Source organism: Podarcis bocagei, assembly GCF_964188305.1.
Source record: "Podarcis bocagei genome assembly, chromosome: 3".
NCBI lineage: Eukaryota > Metazoa > Chordata > Lepidosauria > Squamata > Lacertidae > Podarcis > Podarcis bocagei.
Genome location: NC_138127.1, coordinates 109,916,843 through 109,941,565, shown reverse-complemented (window position 1 = coordinate 109,941,565; position 24,723 = coordinate 109,916,843). Strand labels below are relative to the sequence as shown.

At 48.1% G+C, this 24,723-nt stretch overlaps 1 protein-coding gene and 1 long non-coding RNA gene across 2 annotated transcripts in view; both read right to left on the bottom strand.

Annotated features, from left to right (window-relative positions):
- Positions 1-15,188, bottom strand: part of SCARA5 (scavenger receptor class A member 5) — a 110,219-nt gene extending 95,031 nt beyond the window's left edge. Inside the window, exons 1-2 of the mRNA XM_081188672.1 lie at positions 14,741-15,188; positions 4,316-4,432 (exon numbers count right to left, since the gene is read on the bottom strand). Coding sequence (XP_081044798.1) covers positions 4,316-4,427 — 112 coding nt within the window. The 5' untranslated portion in view covers positions 4,428-4,432; positions 14,741-15,188. The remainder of the gene's footprint in view (positions 1-4,315; positions 4,433-14,740) is intronic.
- Positions 15,189-17,844: 2,656 nt separating this feature from the next.
- LOC308584203 lies at positions 17,845-21,662 on the bottom strand. Its single transcript, XR_014006630.1, has 3 exons — positions 21,361-21,662; positions 20,693-20,815; positions 17,845-18,199 (listed from the first exon to the last, which is right to left on the bottom strand). It is a non-coding gene; the product is annotated as an uncharacterized lncRNA (long non-coding RNA).
- Between the last annotated feature and the right edge of the window lie 3,061 nt (positions 21,663-24,723).

Sequence of the window (24,723 nt, the reverse complement as noted above, 5' to 3'; positions counted from 1 at the left end):
ATCAGGCCCTTGGCGAGTGCTAGGGGGCTTGGCGTGGACCCCAGAAACAGCCGCTCCCTTTCCGAGGCCGGCTGCAGCTGTGCAGAGGAACTTATCCACTTCCGTACGGAAAGTGGGGGACCGCGGCAAGATTTCAACCTGCAAATGTGGCCATGTTCAAATATCTGGGGGCTGCTCCGTGGGAGATGGAGCAAGCTTGGTTTCTGGTGATCTGGAGGGGAGGCCCCAATCCAGTGTGGATTCAAAGGACAAGGAAAGAGATCAAAGTTAACCTCAGGAAAAATGAGAAAATGAAAGATTCTAAAACGGACAGATGCACCTGGGGTCTGGCATCATGAACATCTCCTCACTGTCACAGCAAACAAGAGGGATGTTTTCAGTGAGTTGTCCAGCATAACCGGTGTTATGTACTGAGTTGAATAGGGTCCAGAATGCACCAGTCTGATTGGTCCACAGGAGCCACCCAATCCAGCTCCAGGTGGAAGTGAATCCGCAACCTGATTGGCCTACTGGTGAATCCTGGAATTAGCCAATCACGTGGGGCCCGTTGTGTAAATAATGTATATAAAGCAGACATTCTAGGGGAACTTCCATTCCCCCTCCTTACCACTATGAGCTGAATAAAGAGCATGAAATCCACTCTCGACTCTGAGTATATTTCAGCCACCAAACCCCTTCCACAGCTGCTTCAGATCGTGCAGATCAGTGTGTACGCGAAGTGGTTGTTTTTGTGCCTTTCTTTTGTCCTGAAGTACACACACACACACACACACACACACACACACACACACACCGTCACTTAACTTCCAATCAATCTCATAAGGATGAGCTGCGCAGCTCAGTTTGCAAGCTGGAATGGGCATCTGTTCTGGGACACGAGACCCCCACTTGATACCTATCCCCAGGATGGGCAGGCCCACTCCTATGCCAAGGAAGATATTGGGGGTCATTTCCATGCCAGGAGAACCAGTCCTGAAACAGGTTAGCAGATGAATGGGGGAGGCAAAAGGGAGCACTTCTTCATGACTGAACTATGGAACCCATTGCCACAGGAGGCAAAATCATGTGCCAGGTTTGGGAGCACATTGGACTCGGATATATCTGTCCACACCTATATAGTCAATGGGGGAAATCAGTCTATTTCATAGAATCATAGAGTTGGAAGAGACCACAAGGGCCATCGAGTCCAACCCCCTGCCAAGCAGGAAACACCATCAGAGCACTCCTGACATATGGTTGTCAAGCCTCTGCTTAAAGACCTCCAAAGTAGGAGACTCCACCACACTCCTTGGCAGCAAATTCCACTGTCAAACAGCTCTTACTGTCAGGAAGTTCTTCCGAATGTTTAGGTGGAATCTTCTTTTTTGTAGTTTGGATCCATTGCTCCGTGTCCGCTTCTCTGGAGCAGCAGAAAACAACCTTTCTCCCTCCTCTATGTGACATCCTTTTATATATTTGAACATGGCTATCATATCACCCCTTAACCTCCTCTTCTCCAGGCTAAACATGCCCAGCTCCCTTAGCCGTTCCTCATAAGGCATCGTTTCCAGGTCTTGGACCATTTTGGTTGCCCTCCTCTGCTGATTTCCAGGCTGATAAGACTGTTCTGTTCCAACATTTAAAGCGTGAGCGTCTGTGATTAACAAACATTAGGGTTTTTCTTTTTTTATTGATGGCTTTATTTATATATTTCAGCTTCTGTCTTCGCAAGGTGGTGGACCCTCTCCCATTGGAGGTTATTAAGCAGAGGTTGGATGGCCATCAGTCAGAGATTCTCTGCATTGCAGGGGGTTGGAATAGATGACCTCTGGGGGTCCCTCAGCTCTACAGTTCTGTGATTCTATGATCAGCCGATCCAATAAAAATGATTTTTTTAAAATCAGAGCAGCTGAGGAAGGCAGAAGTTGAAATGTTTTGCAGCTAAATAAATAAAGACTCTTGCTTTGATAATCACACTAACGTAGATATTATTTTAGTGGTTAGCCGAATCCTAAAAGGGAGCCAGGGCAAGCTGCTGTGAGGTGCTACGTGAGGCATTTATAAATCCTCACACACACACACACACACACACACACACACACACACACAAAAGTTGCATTTCAACAGACGTTTAAATGTAAAAGTAGAGATATGTTTTGTGAGCCTAGAGGTGTGTCAGAAAATTTGGAGAAGACTGATGGACAGTCAAATTCTGAGTCACACGTTTCATAGAATCATAGAGTTGGATGGGACCCCCCAGAGACATATAGTCCAACCCCCTGAAATGCAGGAATCCCCAAAAAATCCCTGACAGATGCTTAAAAACCTCCAAGAAAAGAGGATGCGCCATTTTCCTTGGATCAGGCCAGTTTGTATTGGGAATTGTAAAAACTGAATTACTCAGCCATCCCTGTTCCTTTTTTATTATTTAAATTTTATTAACATATAAAACACATACATATACATTTACACAATACACGTAACACAACACCTACCTTATTTTCATAACATAAAACATACCTACATTACTCTACATAATACCTACCTATACTGTACATATCACCATACCTACACATCTCCCATCACACAGACACCCACCAAGTGACTTGACTTCCAGCCGTTCTTGTTACGCTACTTTATTTTTCCAACTAGCTTAAACTCATTTCATTGTTTCTTTAATCTCTTCTTCTATCTTGACTTTACTCTTCTTTCACCCTAATCATTTTCTGGATTCACTCAGTATCTGTCAGAAATTCTACTTTTTCCACATAAATTTTGATGTATTCCTTAAAGATAGCCCACTCCTTATTCACTTTTTGTACCATATCTCATCTCCTCTTATCCTCCCTGTTAGTTCGGCAATATGGAAGTATTCCATCATTTTAGATAACCAGTCCTTTTTAGTTGGGAAACTGCTGCTTTTCCCATTTTTGGCAATCAATAACCTTGCCGCCGTAGTTGCATACATAAATATTGGTCTGACCATTCTTTTTATTTCCTCTGACGTAATACCTAGGAGAAAGGATTCTGTTTTTTTCCCAAATGAAAATCTAAACATCTTTTTCAGTTCGTTATCGATATTTTCCCGGAATCCCACTATCTCTTTGCACTCCCATCACATATGTAGAAAGGTTCCTGCCCCTTTGTTGCATCTCCAACAGACATCACTACAGTTTTTGTACATTTTTGCCAATCTGGCCGGGGTCAGGTACCACCTGTATTGCATTTGCATTACCATATTTTTCGCCCCATAGGACGCACCTAGTTTTTTTGGGGGGGGGAATAAAGGGGTAAAAAATTATTTCCCCCCCAGGTGTGCTGTGCTAAGCCCGAAGCTTGGGGCGTGCAGAGCTCAGCGCGCCCCAAGCTTCTGGGTGCCAGCAAGGTCTCCGCTAGCTGTGGGAGAGCCGCGCGGCTCTCCCAGGGCTAGTGGAGCGCTGCGCTAATCCCGAAGCTTGGGGTGTGCGGAGCTCAGCACGCCCCAAGCTTCTGGGTGCCGGCAAGGTCTCCGCTAGCCGTGGGAGAGCCGCACGACTTCGTGCGGCTCTCCCACGGCTAGCGGAGCGCTGCGCTAATCCCATAGCTTGGGGCGTGCAGAGCTCAGCGCACCCCAAGCTTCTGGGTGCAGGCAAGCTCTCCGCTAGCCCTGGGAGAGCTGGGTCTCCCACAGCTAGCGGATAGCTTCCTGAAGCCTGGAGAGCGAGAGGGGTCGGTGCGCACCGACCCCCCTCGCTCTCCAGGCTTCAGTGAAAGCCTGCATTTGCCTCATAGGACGCACACACATTTCCCCTTCATTTTGGGAGGGGGAAAAGTGCGTCTTATAGGGCGAAAAATATGGTACATTCTCTCTTAAATTATAAAGGTAAAGGGCTCCCTGACCATTAGGTCCAGTCGTGACCGACTCTGGGGTTGTGGCGCTCATCTCACTTTATTGGCCAAGGGAGCTGGCGTACACCTTCTGGGTCATGTGGCCAGCATGACTAAGCCACTTCTGGCGAACCAGAGCAGAGCATGGAAACGCCATTTACCTTCCTGCCGGAGTGGTACCTATTTATCTAATTGCACTTTGACATGCTTTTGAACTGCTAGGTTGGCAGGAGCAGGGACGGAGCAACGGGAGCTCACCCCGTCGTTGGGATTTGAACCTCCGACCTTCTGATCAGCAAGTCCTAGGCTCTGTGGTTTAACCCACAGCGCCACTCTTAAATTATAGCATGCCGTAAATTTGATATCTCTTTTCCACAGCTGTTCCCATTCAGCCATCCCTGCTCCTTGAACACTCAAAGCAAAGAATATCTCGCACGGAGGTCCCTACTGCCTTGGACCCATCACTTACCATCATCACAGAGGTTCAGTTTGGAGAGGTTCTTTCCATCAAACTGCTCCTCGAAGACGGACCCGTTCTCTCTCTCGCCAAAGGTATGGAGGTACATGGCTTTGTTCTCCATTTTTCACCTGTGGGAGACACACGGAAGAATCCAGTCAGGAAAATGGGGGAAGCGTGATCCTAGCTCAGCAGCAGAACTTGCATGCAGAAGGTGCCATCTCAGGAGATTGAGAAGTTTGAACTACTGGGAGATCAAGACGATGAAGGGTCTGGAAACCAAGCTTGATGAGGAACGGTTGAAGGAGCTGGGAATGTTTAGCCTGGAAAAGAGGAGACTGAGAGGAGATATGAGAGCCATGTTCCAATATCTAAAGGACTGAACTATGGAAGAGGGAACAAGCATGTTTTCTTCTGCTCTGTGGGGTAGGACCCAAACCAATGGTTGCAAATTTCAAGAAAGGAGATCCAGACTAAACATCAGGAAGAACTTTCTGATGGAAAGAGCTGTTCAACAGTTGAATGGTCTCCCTCAGGAGATTCTGGGCTCTCCTTCCTTAGAGGTTTCAAAGCAGAGGTTGGATGACCATCTGTCATAGATGCTTTAGTTGAGATTCCTTCATTAAGGTAAAAAAATGGTAAAGGACCGGTTAAGTCCAGTCAGGTGGCCACCTTGTTGTGGCGCTCATCTTGCTTTCAGGCCAAGGGAGCCGGTGTTTGTCCACAGACAGCTTTCCAGGTCTTGTGGCCAGCAGAACTAAACTGCTTCTGGCACAACAGAATACCATGACAGAAACCAGAGCACACAGAAATGCCGTTTACCTTCCCGCCACAGCGGTACCTATTTATCTACTTGCGCTGGTGTGCTTTCAAACTGCTAGGTTGGCAGGAACCGGGACAGAGCAACGGGAGCTCATTCCGTTGCGTGGATTCGAACTGCCGACCTTCTGATTGGCAAGCCCAAGATGCTCAGTGGTTTAGACCACAGTGCCACCCACATCCTACATTACAGGGGGTTGGACTAGATGACCCTTGGAGATCTCTACCAATTCTACTGTTCTATGATTAAACCACCCCAGGATTGAAGCACAGGCAGCTATGGGCCTCCCCTTTGGTATGGGTTGCCTAGTGGTGCTGTGGTCTAAACCACTGAGCCTCTTGGGCTTGCCGATCAGAAGGTCAGTGGTTCGAATCCCCGCAATGGGGTAAGCTCCCGTTGCTCTGTCCCAGCTCCTGCCGACCTAGCAGTTTCAAAGCACACCAGTGCAAATAGATAAATAGGTACCACTGTGGCGGGAAGGTAAACAGCATTTCTGAGCGCTCTGGCTTCCGTCAGGTGTCCCGTTGTGTCCCGTCCCAGAAGTGGCTTAGTCCTGCTGGCCACAAGACCTGGAAAGCTGTCTGTGGACAAACACCGGCTCTCTTGGTCTGAAAGCAAGATGAGCGCCACAACCCCATAGTCACCTTTGATTGGACGTAACCGTCCAGGAGTCCTTTACCTTTACCTTCACCTCAGCACTCAGAGTCCCATAGGGATGGGGGAGAGAAATTTTAAAGTGAATCGACCTAATCCAAACGTGCAAAAACAATTTGCAGACTGGAAAACAAAACAGCTTTCCCTCAAAGTCCGCACTCCTCAAAATTTTGCAATTCAGTTCTCCAAGCAGAAAGCCAAAACACCCACCAAAACCATATACAGTGGTACCTCGGGTTAAGTACTTAATTCGTTCCGGAGGTCCATACTTAACCTGAAACTGTTCTTAACCTGAAGCACCACTTTAGCTAATGGGGCCTCCTGCTGCCGCCGCACCGCTGGAGCACGATTTCTGTTTTCACTCTGAAGCAAAGTTCTTAACTTGAAGCACTATTTTTGGGTAGTGGAGTCTGTAACCTGAAGCGTATGTAACCTGAAGCGTATGTAACCAGAGGTACCACTGTACAGAAATACATTCATCGGGGGGGGAGTTTGCAGGCTAAAAATAACACACACACAAACAAATTAGGGGAGACTGCTTGCATATAGGTGTGCGTTAGTCAAAACTGCGCTCAGAAATGTGACCACGAGTAGAAATCTGCACAATAATGCTAATGAATTTCCACGACGACTTTTTTTGATGCAGGCATGTGGTGAACTGGAAATTGCTGAAATCGGGAGGAAAATAGAAACTGGAATGGACTGATCTGCCTGTTTGTTCGGCTTGTTCGGCTGATGCCAGAATTGGCTGGTTGCTGATCTGCCCCCAACTTAGCAAAAGGGCAGCTGCTTTGACAGAGAGGGAGGGCTGCCAAACCCAGCCTCAAACCAGATGGATAACAACTCTGGATGCTTCCCAACTAGGCCAGAGCCCAGACCCTCCTCTCCTATCTCGGGGGACGGGCCTGTTCTCTGCAAGGCCAGAAGACCTGCGGTGATCGATGGAGCAAGGCACTTTTTGGGAAAACAAATGGAGGACAGTGGAATGGATCTTTGCCCCAGGAAGCTTACAGTCAACACTTTGACAGTGTCGTGTTAAGATGGATGGGTAGTCAAGTTGTGCAAGTACAGTGGTGCCCCGCAAGACGAATGCCTCGCAAGACGGAAAACTTGCTAGACGAAAGAGTTTTCCGTTTTTAAGGTGCTTCGCAAACGAATTTCCTATGGGGTTGCTTCGCAAGACGACAATGTCTTGCGAGTTCCTGCTGGTTTTTTTTCCTCCCCCCCCCTTTTTCTAAGCTGCTAAGCCGCTTATCAGCTGATCTGATCAGCAGATAAGCCGCTAAAAGCTGCTTAAAGCCGCTAAAAGACGCTAAAAGACGCTAAAAGATGCTAAAAGACGCTAATAGCGCTAATCCGCTAATCCTTCAATGGGTTTGCTTCGCAAGACGAAAAAACAGCTAGACGAAGAGAATCACAGAACGGATTCTTTTCGTCTTGCGAGGCACCACTGTACTTGGAGCTCGCAAAGCTGACAGATGCAATAAAAGATGAACCTAAAAAAATGGTGAAAGAAGAATGGGAATGTTTAAATAATTATCTAGGGGACAAGGGTTCATCAAGAAAGACCTGGTTATCTTTAGAATGATACCGCACAGGAAAATGTTCCCTGATACCAAAGATGAGTGATTCTATGGAATGCAGATGGAGAGAATTGATAAGAACAACGATCTGTTGTGACCTTGACGGAAGCGTGCAATAGATGAGCCTCCTTGAAGGAGTGTCTCCACCTCCATCGTTCTGCCCGGACGCTGAACTCTAAGGGCCTTCTGGAGGTTCCCTCACTGCGAGAAGCCAAGTTACAGGGAACCCGGCAGAGGGCCTTCTCGGTAGTGGCACCTGCCCTGTGAAACGCCCTCCCACCAGAGAAGAACAACTACCAAACTTTTAGAAGACATCTGAAGGCAGCCCTGTTTAGGGAAGCTTTTAATGTTTAATAGGTTATTGTATTTTAGTGTTTTGTTGGAAGCCGCCCAGAGTGGCTGGGGAAACCCAGCCAGATGGGCGGGGTATAAATAAATAAATGATGATGATGATGATGATGTTTTTGTCTTCTTCTTTATTCGTTCTTTTTTCTCCCCACCACTTCTTCTTTTTTCTTCTTCTTTTTCCTTTTTCCTTTTTCCTTTTCCCCTCCTCCTCCTTTCCTTTTCCTTTTATCTTTCCCATAATGGCTTATGTTCTATGCCATGAACTTTGATTTTTTTTAGCTTTTTTCATTATTACTATTATTAAGGATTTTTATTTTGTAATTTTGGTTGTTTATATTTATCTGTATTTGTTTAAAGCAAAATAAAAGTGTGTTTTTTTAAAAAAAGGGTGGGGTTTTTTTGGGGGGGAGGGTGATGTGAAGTAAGAAGGCAGAACCTCAGAAGATTTAGGAGGTACCCCAAGGGTCATCTAACCCAACCCCCTGCAATACAGGAATCACACCTGAAGATTCCCACGCAAGTGGCTGGATGCAGATAGGATCAAGGGCAGCTTGAGAGATAGCAGGGAGGTTATCTCTGTGGCAGAACATCTGTTCTGCATACCCTCCAAATGTCCCAGTTTTCCAGCGACAGTCCCGGAATTAGGGAAGCTGTCCCAGTTTCTGATTTGATCCCGGAATGTCCCGCTTTTCCTTATTCCTCCCTGTGCTGGCCCTGGGGGTTAACCCGAGCCACGTGGTCCAGGTCTGGTCCTGAATCCAAGGATTCCACGAGGCGTCAGTCCGAAAGGGCCAAGGCAGGAAACCAGGCAAGGACAGGCACCGGGGTCTCAGGCAGGTTCCAGCAAGCAGCAATGTTGCTCCCGCAACCTGGGGCAGGGTCCGACAGCCTTTTATCTCTGTCGTGGTAGTGGCCGGTCCTGATCCCCCGGTGAGTCACCTCCCTGTCTCGCCCGAAGGTGAGCACTCCTCCTGCAAGTACTCAGGTCTCTCCTTCTCTCAGACCTGAGTCTCTGCAGCTCAGGAGACGTCGGTGGGTGACTAGACCCAGAGGCCGCCTCAGCCTCCCCTGACCCAACCAGTAGTGGAGCAGCTGTAAGTGATGGCCCAGCTGGAGACAACGAGGTCATCCCCGCATCTGGAGCCAGGGCAGGATCAGGCCCCTGACTCGGCCCAGCTGGTGCTTGTTGCAGGGGAACCTGTGTAAACTGGGACTCTTCAGGATCAGGCCCCAGACTTGGTTCAGATGCCACCTGAGGCAAAGGATCCGGTGCGGACTGAGACTCCTCTGGCTCCGAGTCTGAGCCCGAGTCCCAGGCCATCACATAGGATAACTTGGATGGCTCAGTTGGTTAGAGTGTGGTGCAGATAATGTCAAGGTTGCAGGTTCCTTTATGGGACAGCTGCATATTCCTGCATATTCCTCTGGTTCCGAATCCGAGTCCCAGGCCATCACACTCCGCTTCCCTTATTCCTCCTTGTTCTTCTGCTCCCCCCTTCCTATCTCCCCCCCCCCACCTCAATGTTCCTTTCATCCCTGGCTCCTTTCAACTTCAGCTAACACTCATGTTTGAGAGGCTGTTGCTTTCTCGCCCCCAGGAGATGAAAACGCGCGCCCCCACCCCCCGCCCAGTGCGCCCTGCCTCTGATCAGCCTCCTTTCATCTGTCGTGCCAGCCAAAAAGAAGTTAATTGTCCCTGGCACGGGGGGGGGGGGCAAAGGGGCACTGGTTTTTTGTTTAGAAAAATTCCTTCCTGTAGCACCTTAAAGACCAACTAAATTAGTTCTTGGTATAAGCTTTCGTGTGCATGCACACTTCTTCAGATACCAAATGTGCATGCACACGAAAGCTTATACCAAGAACTAACTTAGTTGGTCTTTAAGGTGCTACAGGAAGGAATTTTTTTATTTTGACTATGGCAGACCAACACGGCTACCTATCTGTAACTGGTTTTTTGTTTGTTTTTTCATTTCTCCAAACTTTAGTGGAAAGCCAGGAATCATAAAATCACAGAATTGTAGAGTTGGAAGGAACACCCCAAATGCCATCTAGTCCAACCCCCACAACGCAGGGATCACAGCTAAATAACCCCGGCCACCTTGGTTTGAAAACCTCCGATGAAGGAGAGTCCACCACCTTTAGATGCTACCCTTTGAATTTCCAATTCAATAACAAAATTAAACAATTGTCCACTAGCACCTTAGAGACCAACTAAGTTTGTTATGTGTACAGTGGATGCTCGGGTTGCAAATGTGATCCGTGCGGGATGCACCCCGCAGCGTTCGCAACCCAGGTCTGCACATGAGCGGGTTGTGATTCGGCACTTCTGTGCATGCGCAACCACAGAAAACCCAGAATTAATCCATTCTGGTACAGTGGTGCCCCGCAAGACGAATGCCTCGCAAGATGGAAAACTCGCTAGACGAAAGAGTTTTCCGTTTTGGAGGTGCTTCGCAAAACGAATTTCCTATGGGCTTGCTTCGCAAGACGACAATGTCTTGTGAGTTCCTGCTGGTTTTTTACCTCCCCCCCCATTTTTCTAAGCCGCTAAGCCGCTTATCAGCTGATCCGATCAGCAGATAAGCCGCTAAAAGCAGCTAAAAGCCGCTAATAGTGCTAATAGTGCTAATCCGTTTATCAGCTGATCCGATCAGCGCTAATCCGCTAATCCTTCAATGGGCTTGCTTCGCAAGACGAAAAAACTGCTAGACGAAGAGAATCACAGAACGGATTCTATTCGTCTTGCGAGGCACCACTGTACTTCCGGGTTTTGGCGGTCCGCAACCCGAAAAAACGCAACCTGAAGCGGCTGTAACCCGAGGTATGACTGTATAAGCTTTTGTGTGCATGCACACTTCTTCAGATATGCTGAAACAAGACGTCACCAGACCCTTATATATAGTGGGAGGGTGGGGTGGGTCCCCCCCCCGAAGGGTAGTGGGATATGGCTGATTGACTCAGTGGGTATAGTGAACCTCTGACTGTTAACGACTGCCATTAGTCCTACAGGAAAAAGCAAGGGATAGTATGCAGATGACCAAAAATAGCTTTTGCATATTGTTACGGAAATTACGGGGTGGGGGCACATCTTTAAAGTTGTTAAATGTTACAAAAATTATGCATAAATGTATCCTTTCGACTTGGCAGCTCAGGGAAGTTACCTAGCTTTAACAATCATATAAAATCAACTCCTTTGCCAGTTTCCTCCATTCCAATCAAGGGAAGTAATAGTGCCACTGTTTTCTGCTCTGGTCAGACCTCACCTGGAGTACTGTGTCCAGTTCTGGGCACCACAATTCAAGAAGGACACTGACAAACTGGAACGTGTCCAGAGGAGGGCAACCAAAATGGTCAAAGGCCTGGAAACGATGCCTTATGAGGAACGGCTAAGGGAGCTGGGCATGTTTAGCCTGGAGAAGAGGAGGTTAAGGGGTGATATGATAGCCATGTTCAAATATATAAAAGGATGTCACATAGAGGAGGGAGAAAGGTTGTTTTCTGCTGCTCCAGAGAAGTGGACACGGAGCAATGGATCCAAACTACAAGAAAGAAGATTCCACCTAAACATTAGGAAGAACTTCCTGACAGTAAGAGCTGTTCGACAGTGGAATTTGCTGCCAAGGAGTGTGGTGGAGTCTCCTACTTTGGAGGTCTTTAAGCAGAGGCTTGACAACCATATGTCAGGAGTGCTCTGATGGTGTTTCCTGCTTGGCAGGGGGTTGGACTCGATGGCCCTTGTGGTCTCTTCCAACTCTATGATTCTATGATTCTATGATTCAACACTATTTTCCCCTTGAAAAATAGGGACTTCCCAATACGAAGTGCCCAGAGACGACAATTGCTGAGCTGATTGTTGGCCAAAGAAAGCCTAATCCCATCACCAGACTTGCCAAGGGGTCCAGACATACAAAGGAAGTTCTCTTGTACTTTGGGTGGTGGGACTTCAGAGGTGTTTGCCTATGCTCATCTTATACCTGGGTCCGAAAGAATAAGATTGTCGTTGAAAGTGGGGTTCAGCACCCATCTCCCTTTGACAAAGATGTCTTTGCGGGGTAGCTCAGTTTGTAGAGTGTGAGACTTTTAATTTCCTGGTCGTGGGTTCGAGATCTACGTTGGGAAGTTTCCTGCATTGCAGGGGGTTGGACTAGATGACCCTCGGGGTCCCTTCCGACTCTGAAATTCTATGAAACATATGCAGCAAATAAGGGGATCTGCCCTCAGCAGAAGCAAGCCAGGCACCCCCTGACCTCTGATCCTTCCTTGAAAGCGAGCGGAGCTGATTTTGCAAAGATCTGTCTTGAGGAAACAGGATTTGCCTTCCAATAACTGTGTATTTCTTGTGTGTTTATAGTTGCTGGGCTGGGGTGGTACTTTTATGTCGCAAGCTTGCTTTCGTGACATGCTGCTTTAAGCGTGTCCTGTTGTTTTTAAAGGATTGCGCGTTATATTGCGTGTGTCACAGTCTCTGTAAATCGCTTCTTTTGGCTGTGTGCCAGGATTCATAAATCAGCGGGCGGAAAAAGAAGTTTTTCTCCCTCTCTCATTGTGCTAGAACCCTTGGGTGACCGGTGAAGCTGGACGCTGGGAGATCCGGAAGAGAGAAAAGGAGGTCTTTCTTCAGGCAGCATGTGGTGAGACTATGGAACTCCCACCCACAAGAAACGAAGATGGCCAGCAACTTGGATGGATTTAAAGGAGGATGAGACAAATTCTCTTCTATCTATACAGCTCTATGATTCCAAACCAGCCCCTTCCTTCCTCACCCACCTCCCTGGTCCAGCTTCTGGAGCCTCCATAACAATAACAATAACAATAACAATAACAATAACAATAACAATAACAATAACAATAACAATAACAATAACAATAACAATAACAATAACAATAACAATAACAACTTATTATTTTTACCCCATCCATCTGGCTGGTTTCCCCCAGCCACTCTGGGTGGCTTCCAGAAAAAGATTAAATTCCACCATGACAAGCCACATCAAAAGTCACATGAATGCATATATTGGATACCTCTCTCTCTCTCTTTTTAATTTTTTTTAAATTAGTTTTTAACATATCATTTTCAAATAATTAAACATACTTTTGCATCTTATACAATTTTGGACTTCCATCAATCACGTCTGAAAATTTTCCAATCTGTTCACTTAAATATACTTGTCTTACTTTCACTAGTACCTTTAAATTTCATAACTAAAATCTCTCTCCTTTCTCTATTTTGCAATATTTCATATATTTCTCCATACAAAACTTATATTGGATACCTCTCAACTTCCCCTGGACCATCACCCACCCACAGTTGGGTATCTGAGCTGTTGTGTCTCTGCAACGCTATTTCCCTATTTAATGGGAGGCTGCACTGAATTTTCATGGGATTGGATTTTCTCCCAGAAAAGGTGTAGTTTCAAGGGGGCGAAGATCAGCACTCTGCTAAATTGAGCATTGGGGGGCAGGACGACAACAACCTTTTTGTTTGCAAAATCTCCACCTCTCTCTCACGGCACTTCACTTGCCAAGAGGAAGGTTGGGCTGCCAGTTGTCCCCTTAGAAATGCCTTGTCCCAATCCAAAGAGGGGAAGCACTTTTGCCCCCAAAAGATCATAAAAATGAAGGGGGCCTGGAGAAGAAGAAGAGGAGGAGGAGTTTGGATTTGATATCCCGCTTTATCACTACCCGAAGGAGTTTCAAAGCAGCTAACATTCAGCTTTCCCTTTCTCCCCACAAAAAACACTCTGTGTGGTGAGTGGGGCTGAGAGACTTCACAGAAGTGTGACTGGCCCAAGGTCACCCAGCAGCTGCAGGTGGAGGAGCGGAGACACGAACCCAGTTCACCAGATTACGAGTCCACCGCTCTTAACCACTACACCACACTGGCACACTGGAGGGACAAGCTCAGGGTTTTCCATTAAAAATCCCCTTTGAGTAAGTGTGAAGTTGATCAACATTGCTCCCATTTCACAGATAGGTTAAGTGAGAATGCGTTAAAATCATAGAACTGTAGAGCTGGAAGGGACCCCGAGGGTCATCCAGTCCAACCTCATGTATTGCAGGAATCTCAGGTGAGATTCCTCCAATGGAGGAGAACCCACCGTCTTCCAATGGAGTCCATTCCACTGTCGAACAGTTCTTATCATCAGAAAGTTCTTCTTGATGTTGAGTCGAAATCTCCTTTCTTGTAACTTGAAGCCATGGGTTCGAGTCCTACCCTTCAGAGCAGGAGAAAATGAGCTCGCTCCATCTTCCATGTGGCAGCCCTTCAGATATTAAAGGTGGCTCTCTGTCATATCACCTCTCTGTCATATCACCCCTCTGTCGCCTCTTTTCCAGGCTAAACATCCCCAGCTCCTTCAACCACTCCTCATCAGGCTTGGTTTCCAGATCCTTGATGATCTTGGTTGCCCTCCTCTGCCCCCCTTCCAGCTTGGCAATCTCCTTCTCAAACCGAGGTGCCCAGAACTGGACACAAACACTACTCTGTTCGCCAAGGCTAGTCCAGAAGTCAGTGGCAGAGATTTATTTGGACAAAGAAGGCTGATCGTCGAAGAATGGATGCTTTTGAATTCTGGTGCTGGAGAAGACTCTTGAGAGTCCCATGGACTGCAAGAAGATCCAACCTCTCCATTTCCATTCTGAAGGAAATCAGCCCTGAGTGCTCACTGGAAGGACAGATCCTGAAACTGAGGCTCCAAGACTTTGGCCACCTTATGAGAAGAGAAGACTCCCTGGAAAAGACCCTGATGTTGGGAAAGATGGAGAGCACAAGGAGAAGGGGATGACAGAGGACGAGATGGTGGGACAGTGTTCTTGAAGCATGAGTTTGACCCAACTGGGGGAGGCAATGGAAGACAGGAATGCCTGGCGTGCTCTGGTCCAGGGGGTCATGAAGAGTCGGACACGACTAAACAACTAAGCAACAACAACAAGTGCCAGCAGAAAGGTCCTCACCCCCCCACCTCCCACCCTGCTGGAGAACTGTGTCTCCTGCTCAGCCCTTGAAACAACCAAGGTGTAAGTTAAGTTACTCACCTGATGGCAGGGTTCTTGACAGCCTTGGATTCTTCAGCCCCTCCTAATCCCCACCATGCAAGATGGTTAGAGAAGGTTGAGGGAAATCTCAAAATACAGAGTTCTTGCCAGTTAGCTCCTTCCAGTCCAGAAGGAAAGGAAGAAGAGCCCTCTAGACATGGGCAGTCATCCCTTCCATGGCCAACAAGGGGTCTTGTGTGGTGGTGGTGGTTCTCCTGATGTTCCTCTGCTTCAGATTGCCAGCTGTGGCTCTCTCAAAACTCTGCAGCCAGCCCTTCTCCAAGCAAAGTGAAGGACCCAGGCAGCTTTCCAGCTAGCCTTTGCCACTCCTGGGGAAGCCAAGGGGAGTGGGAAGGGGGCAGGCATAGAAAGGGGAGAGTCAGAAGCAGCTCCAAGGGCTGGATTGTTGTCGTTGCTCTGAAAAAGCTTCCAGTTGCTGGGAGTCTCTGAAAAGTTTCTTGGAAGAAGTGGACCATGCGGAGAGGGACAGGTATGGAGAGATGCGACCTCTGGTGGCTCAACTCCTGCAAGGCAGGATTGGCATCACGTTTCTTTTGCAGCAGGGATAGAAGAAAACACTCTCCACGGACGTTTTATGGTTCTTGCGGAGGCCGTTAGCACTTAATGGGGGCGTGTGTTCTGTATCCTGAGAAATGTGGGAAACGGAATGCAGAGCAGGGTATTTCCAATGGGTTTTACTTAGCCCAGCTAGTCTATATTGTTGAATCCTATACAGTGGTGCAGATGACACAACCTTGATGGCAGAAAGTGAGGAGGAATTAAAGAACCTTTTAATGAGGGTGAAATAGGAGAGTGCAAAATATGGTCTGAAGCTCAACATCAAAAAAACGAAGTATTCTTTACCTTTTGCAAAAGTATTTCTGGAAATAGCGTGTGCGTACGTGTATGGGCACGCGCTCCCCCGCCCTCTGGCCCGCCGGCGATCGGTGCTAGAGACACCTCCCTGAGGCGTGGTAAGTTTGCTGACCCCTGGTTATAAGTAATAACATGATGATGATGATGAAGGAACAGGGCACCCTCTTTTCACTGGAGAACTGTTGGGGGGTATGCATGCCTTGCCTAGAAGCCTGGGGGAAACCTCGCTGTGTGGGCCACGCTGCCCCCCACTCATCGCCTTCCTTCTTCAAAGCTCTGTGTCCCTTCCTCCCCGTCTCTTTCTTCCCTGCCATGAAGGATAGAGATCAACATGCTGGGCCGGTCCACTCATGAGCCAAGGAGCAGTGCCCACCTCGGGTGGCACAGTACTCACCTGTAGTACTGTGTCCAGTTCTGGGAACCACAATTCAAGAAGGACACTGACAAACTGGAACGTGTCCAGAGGAGGGCAACCAAAATGGTCAAAGGCCTGGAAACGATGCCTTATGAGGAACGGCTAAGGGAGCTGGGCATGTTTAGCCTGGAGAAGAGGAGGTTAAGGGGTGATATGATAGCCATGTTCAAATATATAAAAGGATGTCACATAGAGGAGGGAGAAAGGTTGTTTTCTGCTGCTCCAGAGAAGCGGACACGGAGCAATGGATCCAAACTACAAGAAAGAAGATTCCACCTAAACATGAGGAAGAACTTCCTGACAGTAAGAGCTGTTCGACAGTGGAATTTGCTGCCAAGGAGTGTGGTGGAGTCTCCTACTTTGGAGGTCTTTAAGCAGAGGCTTGACAACCATATGTCAGGAGTGCTCTGATGGTGTTTCCTGCTTGGCAGGGGGTTGGACTCAATGGCCCTTGTGGTCTCTTCCAACCCTATGATTCTATGATCCACAGGGGCATCAGATTCAGCCCCCAAGAAATGCATATTGGTGACTCGGAGGCGTTGCTGATATCCTCCCCCTTGATCCTAATGTAGATTTCATCTCACCCCTTCTTACCTGGGTAGGGGCTGGGTGGGGGCTGGAAAGTACCATTTTGTGGTTTGCCTCAGGGGCTCAAATGTCTTGGGCTGGTCCTGTCCCCAACGCTCTCCATTCCCCCTTCTCCTTCATCACCCCCTTCTTCTTCCTCCATGCCGCTCCAACCCTCCAAGTGTCCCCATCTTCCAGGGACAGTCCTGGACTTACAGAAGCTCTCCCAGCTGATCTGGTTTGATTTCAGAATGTCCCACTTTTCCTAAGACCATCCCCATTTCCATCAGAGAAATCTTAGAGTTCTTCAACTCCTGAGTCATCGGGAGGCAGTCCTGTATACGGAAGTTTTTTAAATGTTTAACATGTTGTGATGTTAACATGTTGTGATGTTTTTATATATATTTCTGAGCTACCCAGAGTGGCTGGTGTACCCAGTCAAATAGGTTGGGTATTATGATTATTATTTACTATTACTATTCCTATTGAATAAAGGTAAAGGTACCCCTGCTCATACAGGCCAGTCGTGTCCGACTCTAGGATTGTGCGCCCATCTCACTTAAGAGGCTGGGGGCCAGCGCTGTCCAGAGACACTTCTGGGTCACGTGGCCAGCGTGACAAAGCTGCTCTGGCGAGCCAGCACCAGCGCAGCACACGGAAACGCCGTTTACCTTCCCGTTATAAAGCGGTACCTATTTATCTACTTGCACTTAAGGGTGCTTTCGAATTGCTAGGTGGGCAGGAGCTGGGACCGAACGACGTGAGCTCACCCCGCCGTGGGGATTCAAACCGCTGACCTTCTGATCGGCAAGTCCTAGGCGCTGAGGTTTTACCCACAGCGCCACCCGTGTCCCACCATTCCTATTGAATAGAAGATCCCTATTTTCATGGCAGAAATGTTGCAGGGTATGTCCCCTAGGGTTTTGCATCTCTGCTCAATTCCTGTTTCTGAAACATCCTTCTCTGTGCAGCTGCCCAAGGAAGCAGGTCAGTTGGAGGGGAGAGACATAGAAAGGGGCAGGAGGAGGGGCAGGGGAGACCCCAGGGAGAGGTGAGGGCCTACAATGTGAGAAATGTCCTTGTGCAAAGCCATGTTTGGAAAAGCAACCACAAAACCTGGATGGCACCACTGACTGGCAGAGAAAGAGAGAGAGAGAGAGAGAGAGAGAATGGGTCTGAGAGTCTGACCAAAAATATCCCCTCATCCAAGCACACGTTTTCACAACATGAACCAACACAAAGGTTTCCAATGCTTGCGTTTATTAAAAAGAAGAAGCTAAAGCATTTTTGCAGGCAAACCAAATCCAAGCTCCAATCCTGAGCCCATTTACTAAGGAGTCAGGCCCCACTGGACACAGTGGGGCTTACTCATGAGTAGACAGGCAGACAGGACGGCTCCCTCTTGACTCCTTCCCAGCATCGCCTTCAGCAGCATCAAGCAAAGCGGTTTCTTCCCCAGCAGAGATGGGGGTGCAGTCGAGGCAGCTGCACATCAGAGGAGAGCAGGGTGGTCTTCCTTTCACCAGAGGTCCTCTACCGGAGATCTGCCTAGTTAATATCCTGTTGGCGTTGGTGGTGTTGGTGGTGGTTCTGAAAACCTAGACGAGTGAAATATACTCAGAGTTAATAGTGAATTTCATGTTCTTTATTCAACTCATAGTGGTGAGGAGGAATGGAAGTTCCCCCACAATGTCTGAATTATTTACACAATGGGCCCCACGTGATTGGCTAATTCTGGGATTCACCTGTAGGCCAATCAGGTTGCGGATTCACTTCCACCTGGAGTTGGATTGGGTGGCTCCTGCGGACCAATCAGACTGCTGCATTCTGGATCCTATTGTTCTAGGACCAATCAGACTGCTGCATTCTGGATCCTATTGTTCTAGGACCAGTCAGACTGCTGCATTTTGGATCTTATTGTTCTAGGACCAATCAGACTGCTGCATTTTGGATCCTATTGTTCTAGGACCAATCAGACTGCTGCATTCTGAATCCTATTGTTCTAGGACCAGTCAGACTGCTCCATTCTGAATCCTATTGTTCTAGGACCAATCAGACTGCTGCCTTTTGGATCCTATTCAACTCAGTACATAACAACCAGTGACTCCAACTGGGAGGCAGAAGAGCTCCTGTTGTCAGAGTTCAAATTGCACAAAGAAAAAGAAGAGGAGGAGGAGGAGGAGGAGGAGGAGGAGGAGGAGGAGGAGGAGGAGGAGGAAGAGGAGTTTGGATTTGATATCACTACCGAAAGGAGTCTCAAAGCGGCTAACATTCTCCTTTCCCTTCCTCCCCCACAACAAACACTCTGTGAGGTGAGTGGGGCTGAGAGACTTCAGAGAAGTGTGACTGGCCCAAGGTCACCCAGCAGCTGCATGTGGAGGAGCAGGGAATTGAACCCTGTTCACCAGATTACGAGTCCACTGCTCTTAACCACTACACCACACTGACTCAGAGGTTCTGTTTCGCAGAGGGTTGGACTAGATGACCCCTTGGTGCCTCCCAACACTGCATTTCTATTCTATGATTGTAAGAGAGACATCTGGGCATTTCATATATGCACTTGGGGGAATTTGAGTGGGGCTTGGCTGCCATACAGACACTTTTTTTCTAATGTGGTTCTTATTCCTTCTTCTTTTTACGAATAACAACCCCAGGAGAGGACACATTTGAGCAGATCCTTGTGAGTGGATCCTTGTGAGTGTGTGTTGTTGTGCATTTAACTCCTTCCCTTCCAACTCTACAATTCTGTGATTCAATAATCACCTTCACAGGGATGTTTCACACAGGTTGCCTTTGCTATTTGAGGAGGGTCAGCGACTGAGCCCCCACCCTCTCACACCACGAAAAGCTGTTCTTTGAGCCAATGGAGGCATTCTTTCCCAGGCTAAGGTAAGGTTACCATATTTTTTTCAATGAATCCGGGGATAAATACTACACGTTTGGGACGTTGATGCTCCAGCGATGGCGGTGGCAGAGGGGTGGCTGCCACCTTGACCTCAACCGCCACGTTTCCCCTTCCTCCGAGGTTTCTCTCCCCCCCCCTTTATTAAATTGTATTGTTACCATTCATATTAACAAACCATACAGAAAAAGAAAATAAATTTCCATCACCACCAAAGAAAAAAAGAGAAATAATACATGAGCTAGTAACCTTCAAAACACAAAATAAACGTGGTCTTTTTCTATCTACCAGACTCCGAGGCTTCTATCTCCTTTCTCCATGAGCCTGGGCAGCCCCTGAGGTGTTGTTTGTTCAGTGGTGGTGGTCATGGGGAAGTGGTGCGTGGTGGGTCAGGCATGGAAGGCGGAGAAGGAGGGCAGAGAGCAGCGGTGAGGCTTGGGCAGCGCAATGCCTCCCTTCCCATCAGAGCAGCCCCAATCCCATCCCTACCTGCGTTCAAGCAGGAGGGGGCAGGGATCCCTCAGCTGGGAAGGGAGGTTTCCCGTTGCCTAACTGAGACATCCCTGCCCCCTCCTGCTTGCACGCAAGATCTGATAGGCAGCGTGAAGCCTCCCTTCACAGCTGAGAGATCCCTTCCCCTTCCACCGCTTGCACGGAATTACAAGTTCATAGAATCATAGAATAGAATCATAGAGTTGGAAGAGACCACAAGGGCCATCGAGTCCAACCCCCTGCCAAGCAGGAAACACCATCAGAGCACTCCTGACATATGGTTGTCAAGCCTCTGCTTAAAGACCTCCAAAGTAGGAGACTCCACCACACTCCTTGGCAGCAAATTCCACTGTCAAACAGCTCTTACTGTCAGGAAGTTCTTCCTAATGTTTAGGTGGAATCTTTTTTCTTGTAGTTTGGATCCATTGCTCCGTGTCCGCTTCTCTGGAGCAGCAGAATGAAGCCTCCCTTCACAGCTTAGTTGCTGGGGTCAGGGAAGGTGGAGGCAGCCCGGAAGCTGCATCTTAGAGCCTCTGCACCACATCATATGGAGACTTCCCAGCAGCTCCTGATGCCAGCCAGAGCCAACTGCTCCGGGTTGCTGAGACTGCCGCTGCTGCGTTTCCTGGGGACATTTGGGGTCATGAGACACCACTGACTAATTTTGGGGGAACAGCTAAGATTTGATTTAACTCACCATAACGGCAACACACTCGGCCTCCTGTGCACCTAGCAATTGGCCTAGAGCACCGTCTTACACATCTCCCTCTGAGCTGTTCACATCTCCGATTAGGACATTGAGCTTGGGCTCTGGTGAAATCTGCAGGAGGAAAATGAAGACTTTGAAGGCTCTCTCTTGCAGGACTCACCTTCTACACCTTCTACAACTTCTTCCACAATGGCCCTTCTGTTGCCTCCTTGCACCTCCAGGACAGGGTCTGAGTCAAGGTGGTAGGGAAGGCTGCGTCAGAGTCACTGGCTTCCCTGGGCGGCCACTGGCAAACTGGGAGAGAGAAGCCCCCTTGCCCAGGAAACTGGCCCGTTCTTTTGTCCACCGCAAAGCTGAGTTTGCTGAAGGGCATTATTACAGATTTGAAAGCAAGAGCTTCCGTGGATCACATGAATGAGGTAATAAGAAGAGACTGGCTGGTGGATCTGGCCAAAGGGGGCCCATCGAGTCCAGCATCCTCTTCTCACAGTGTCCAACCAGAAGCCCCATTTGGGAAACTCTCCACGAGGACAGAGGAGCAAGATTCCACCTCTTTGGGAGTCACAGCAAGTGGTGCTCAGAGTCAGGTTTAAAAGGAATAAAGCTGAGAGCTGTGGAGCTGCTCAGAGAAAAAGCATGCGAGAAGAAGGCCATACCTGGAGCCAGCAGCATCAAGAAGAGGACGGCAACAGAGAGGAGGCAGAAGATCTTCATTGTTGGAGGATGGTGGGAATCCTGGAGGTACCAGAAGCCAAGTGGAAGAGCAATTGCCAGGGGAAGGAGAGGTCCCCGTACTTATAGGTGGCTGGAGGACTGATGAAACCTTGTGGGATGCCAACCGTCGTTTGCAGGATGGATGTGGCAAGCCCTGAGGGGCATGTGCCAAGGACCAGCCAAAGACTAGAGAATCATAGACTTATAGAGCTTCAGCTTTGGAAGGTACCCCAAGAGTCATCTAGTCCAACCCCTGCAATGCATTACCACCCTGGACAGGTGAGGCCCCTCAGGTGAGCTCTTTCTTCCCATCATCTGAGTGACATTCGCCAGGTTTAGTTCAGGTGATGCTCTCCTCCCCCTCCCTGCTTCCATCCCATCATATCACCATGGGCTCAGTTCCAATATTCTACAAGCCAATCCTTCTAGTGGATTGCACACAGTGGAGTATAAATATCTGTTTAGGGCATTGCCTAAAAGGAAGTGGGTGACACCTGAAGAAGAAGACCCACAGACACCTGAGAAGGGTGTGATTTTGAAGTCCACCCCCTCTCACACCAACCCACATTCATCCTGCATTGATTTTGAAAGTCTCTGCAGAGCTTCTTCCACGTGGAGTTTTGCCCTCAATGTCTTGCTTCTCAGCTCCTCCTGACGGGTCCTTTGAGCCATCCAATCTCTGCCTTTCACCTTCCCAGACAAGTAATAAACAGAGGAGTCACAGCATGAGTAGCCCAGAATAGAATCAGAGCTAAGAAAGGTACAACCCAAATGTGCTCTTGGGGGAGGAAAAAAGTCAAGGGAGTGGTGCCCCCAATTTCATGCCAAGCCTGAAGAGAAACCCAAACGGAGTTGTCCTTTGGCACTGCACAATGGCAGCCAGCAATGTATAGCACCATTTTTTTTTAAAAAAAAAAAATTATTGGTTTTGCAAAAAAATTTTTTTTAAAAACAATACAAACATATAAAAAGACATACAAACATGTATAGTTTCGTACCCTTTTTTTCATAAACCTTATTTCTCGGACTCCCCCATACCTCCCCTTTCTGCATCCCAATGACCAAAGTTTTTCAGCAAGTTCTAAATAGTTCTGTCAAGCCTCTGTCCTCTTAATCTTTCCTTCATTCTAATCTTATATCGCTGTAACCCTTTCTTTCTCAAAACCTCGACATTCTAACATTCATACAGTTTATAGTAGTCCTTAAGGTAAATTTTAAACTTCTTCCATTCTTCTTCCGCCGTTTCCTTCCCCTGATCACGGATTCTGCCAGTCATCTCAGCCAATGTCATGTAGTCCATCACTTTCATCTGCCATTCTTCCAGAGTGGGTAGATCTTGTGTCTTCCAATACTTTGCGATAAGTATTCTTGCTGCTGTCATGGCGTACATAAAGAAAATTCTGTCTTTCTTTGACACCAATTGGCCAACTATGCCCAGGAGAAAGGCCTCTGGTTTCTTAGGAAAAGTACATTTAAGTACCTTTTTCATTTCATTATATATCATTTCCCAGAAAGCCTTAATCTTCGGGCACGTCCACCAAAGGTGATAGAAAGTACCTTCAGTTTCTTTACACTTCCAACACTTATTGTCAGGCAAATGAGCAATGTATAGCACCATTAGGGCCATTAACCCCAGAGCTAGAAAAAAACCCATAGATACAAAACATTTAAAAGGCTGTACTCAGAAGGAGTCCTTGCTCCAGATAAGGAGCAAGCAGAGGAATAAAAGCCAGTGAGAACCTTTGGGACATGAGGGCAGGTGGAGATGCTAGGAGGTTTCTCCACTTCCCAATCCAACACACCAGGAATTCTCAGCCTGAAGTTGGCATTTTGTGCCTCTATGGCCTTGCAGAAGGTCTTCCTTAGAAGGCAGTGTGTTCTACTTCACATACTTTAACATGTGGTCAGCCAGCTCTGCTGGATCTGGGGAGCCTCCTGCTCATTCTGTGGAGTGGAGCCCTGGACCTCTGCCCCAAATCCAACCCTGATGGCCTCTCTCCTCTTGCCTGCAAGGGAGTTGGCATCCTACTCCACATCAGCAACCTGTGGGGTGTTGACACCTGGGGGATATGGCCAAAAGGTGAATCATATTGTGGATTGGAGCGTGCCTTCAGTTCCTTCTCATTCCAGCAGTCCTGTACCCATGGAGGGTTAGAATCTAAGAGAGGAGGTCAGAACTGGTCAGACAAGTTTTTTTGTAAGGCAGTGACTCTGGCTGGCAACTAGAGTGTCCTCATGAGTATCTCAAAAGAATGAGTCAGGTTGAAAGAGCGGCAACTGAGTGAAGGGGTCCTTCTGACTAATGGGTGGGCCATTCCTCCACCCCCAGCCCCTAGCTGCCTAGTGTTGCCCCCTCTCCAGAACTCTTGCTGAGGAGATGCATGACGAAAGGCCTCAGGTGATGAATCCTAAGCTGTGACTGAGAAGGAGGGTTTTTTTTGGAGGGGGTGGTGCATTGAAGCCCTGCATTTGATGCTCAGGCTGTCTATATGTGTAAATAACACCAGATATCCTAAAGACAGTGCAGCCTCCGCTGACCTTCATTCCAAGGAAACCAAACTCTGGGCAAGAATGGGAACTCGTGGATTTTCTCACCACTCAGGGAGTTGAGTGCTGCGTAACAATATTTTAAAGGAACTTGAAACGTGTTATTTGCCCCCTTTCTGCTCCATCCCTGAATCTGTTTGCATGGAAAGGGATCTCTGTGGCATTGCTGCTCCCCACTCCCACCCACTGTCCCCCAATATCGCCTTCTGATCTGGGCGAATTCCAAATTTCCCTGGGCTGCATCTGGCAGTTGCTTCGCCCAACTTTGCTGCCTGTGGGCATCCGATGGAGCAACGCTTGTTCGTTAACTTGAAGCAAGACCAGGTGGGGAAATGGGACTTAGCCCTGTGACCACAGGTTCCTCACCTTGCCTGCTGGGTTTGAACTTCAGGCTCTTGGGAAAGGATGCTGAAGACATCTCATGGGGCCCATCTCTGTGGAGATTGCAAAAGACCTGCAACTGCCTGCTAAATGTTACAGGCACAGCCCAGACCAACAGCTCACAGCAAGCACTGATATTTCTCTCCCCTCCCCAAAATAAAATATGAAATATATCTGTGTTGTCCCCTTCCTCCTGTTCCTGGGAGCCAATGTGGGACTTCCTAATGTTGAGGGGGACCTCCAGCTCCCTCCCCCACAATCCAGAAGGGCCACCAGCCAGGAGTAATGGGAGATGCAGTCCACAAATATCTGACAGTCCCTACACTAGCTGCCCCTCGAGTAAAGTGGGGAGGGAACAGCAAGGAATGCTCAGCCCC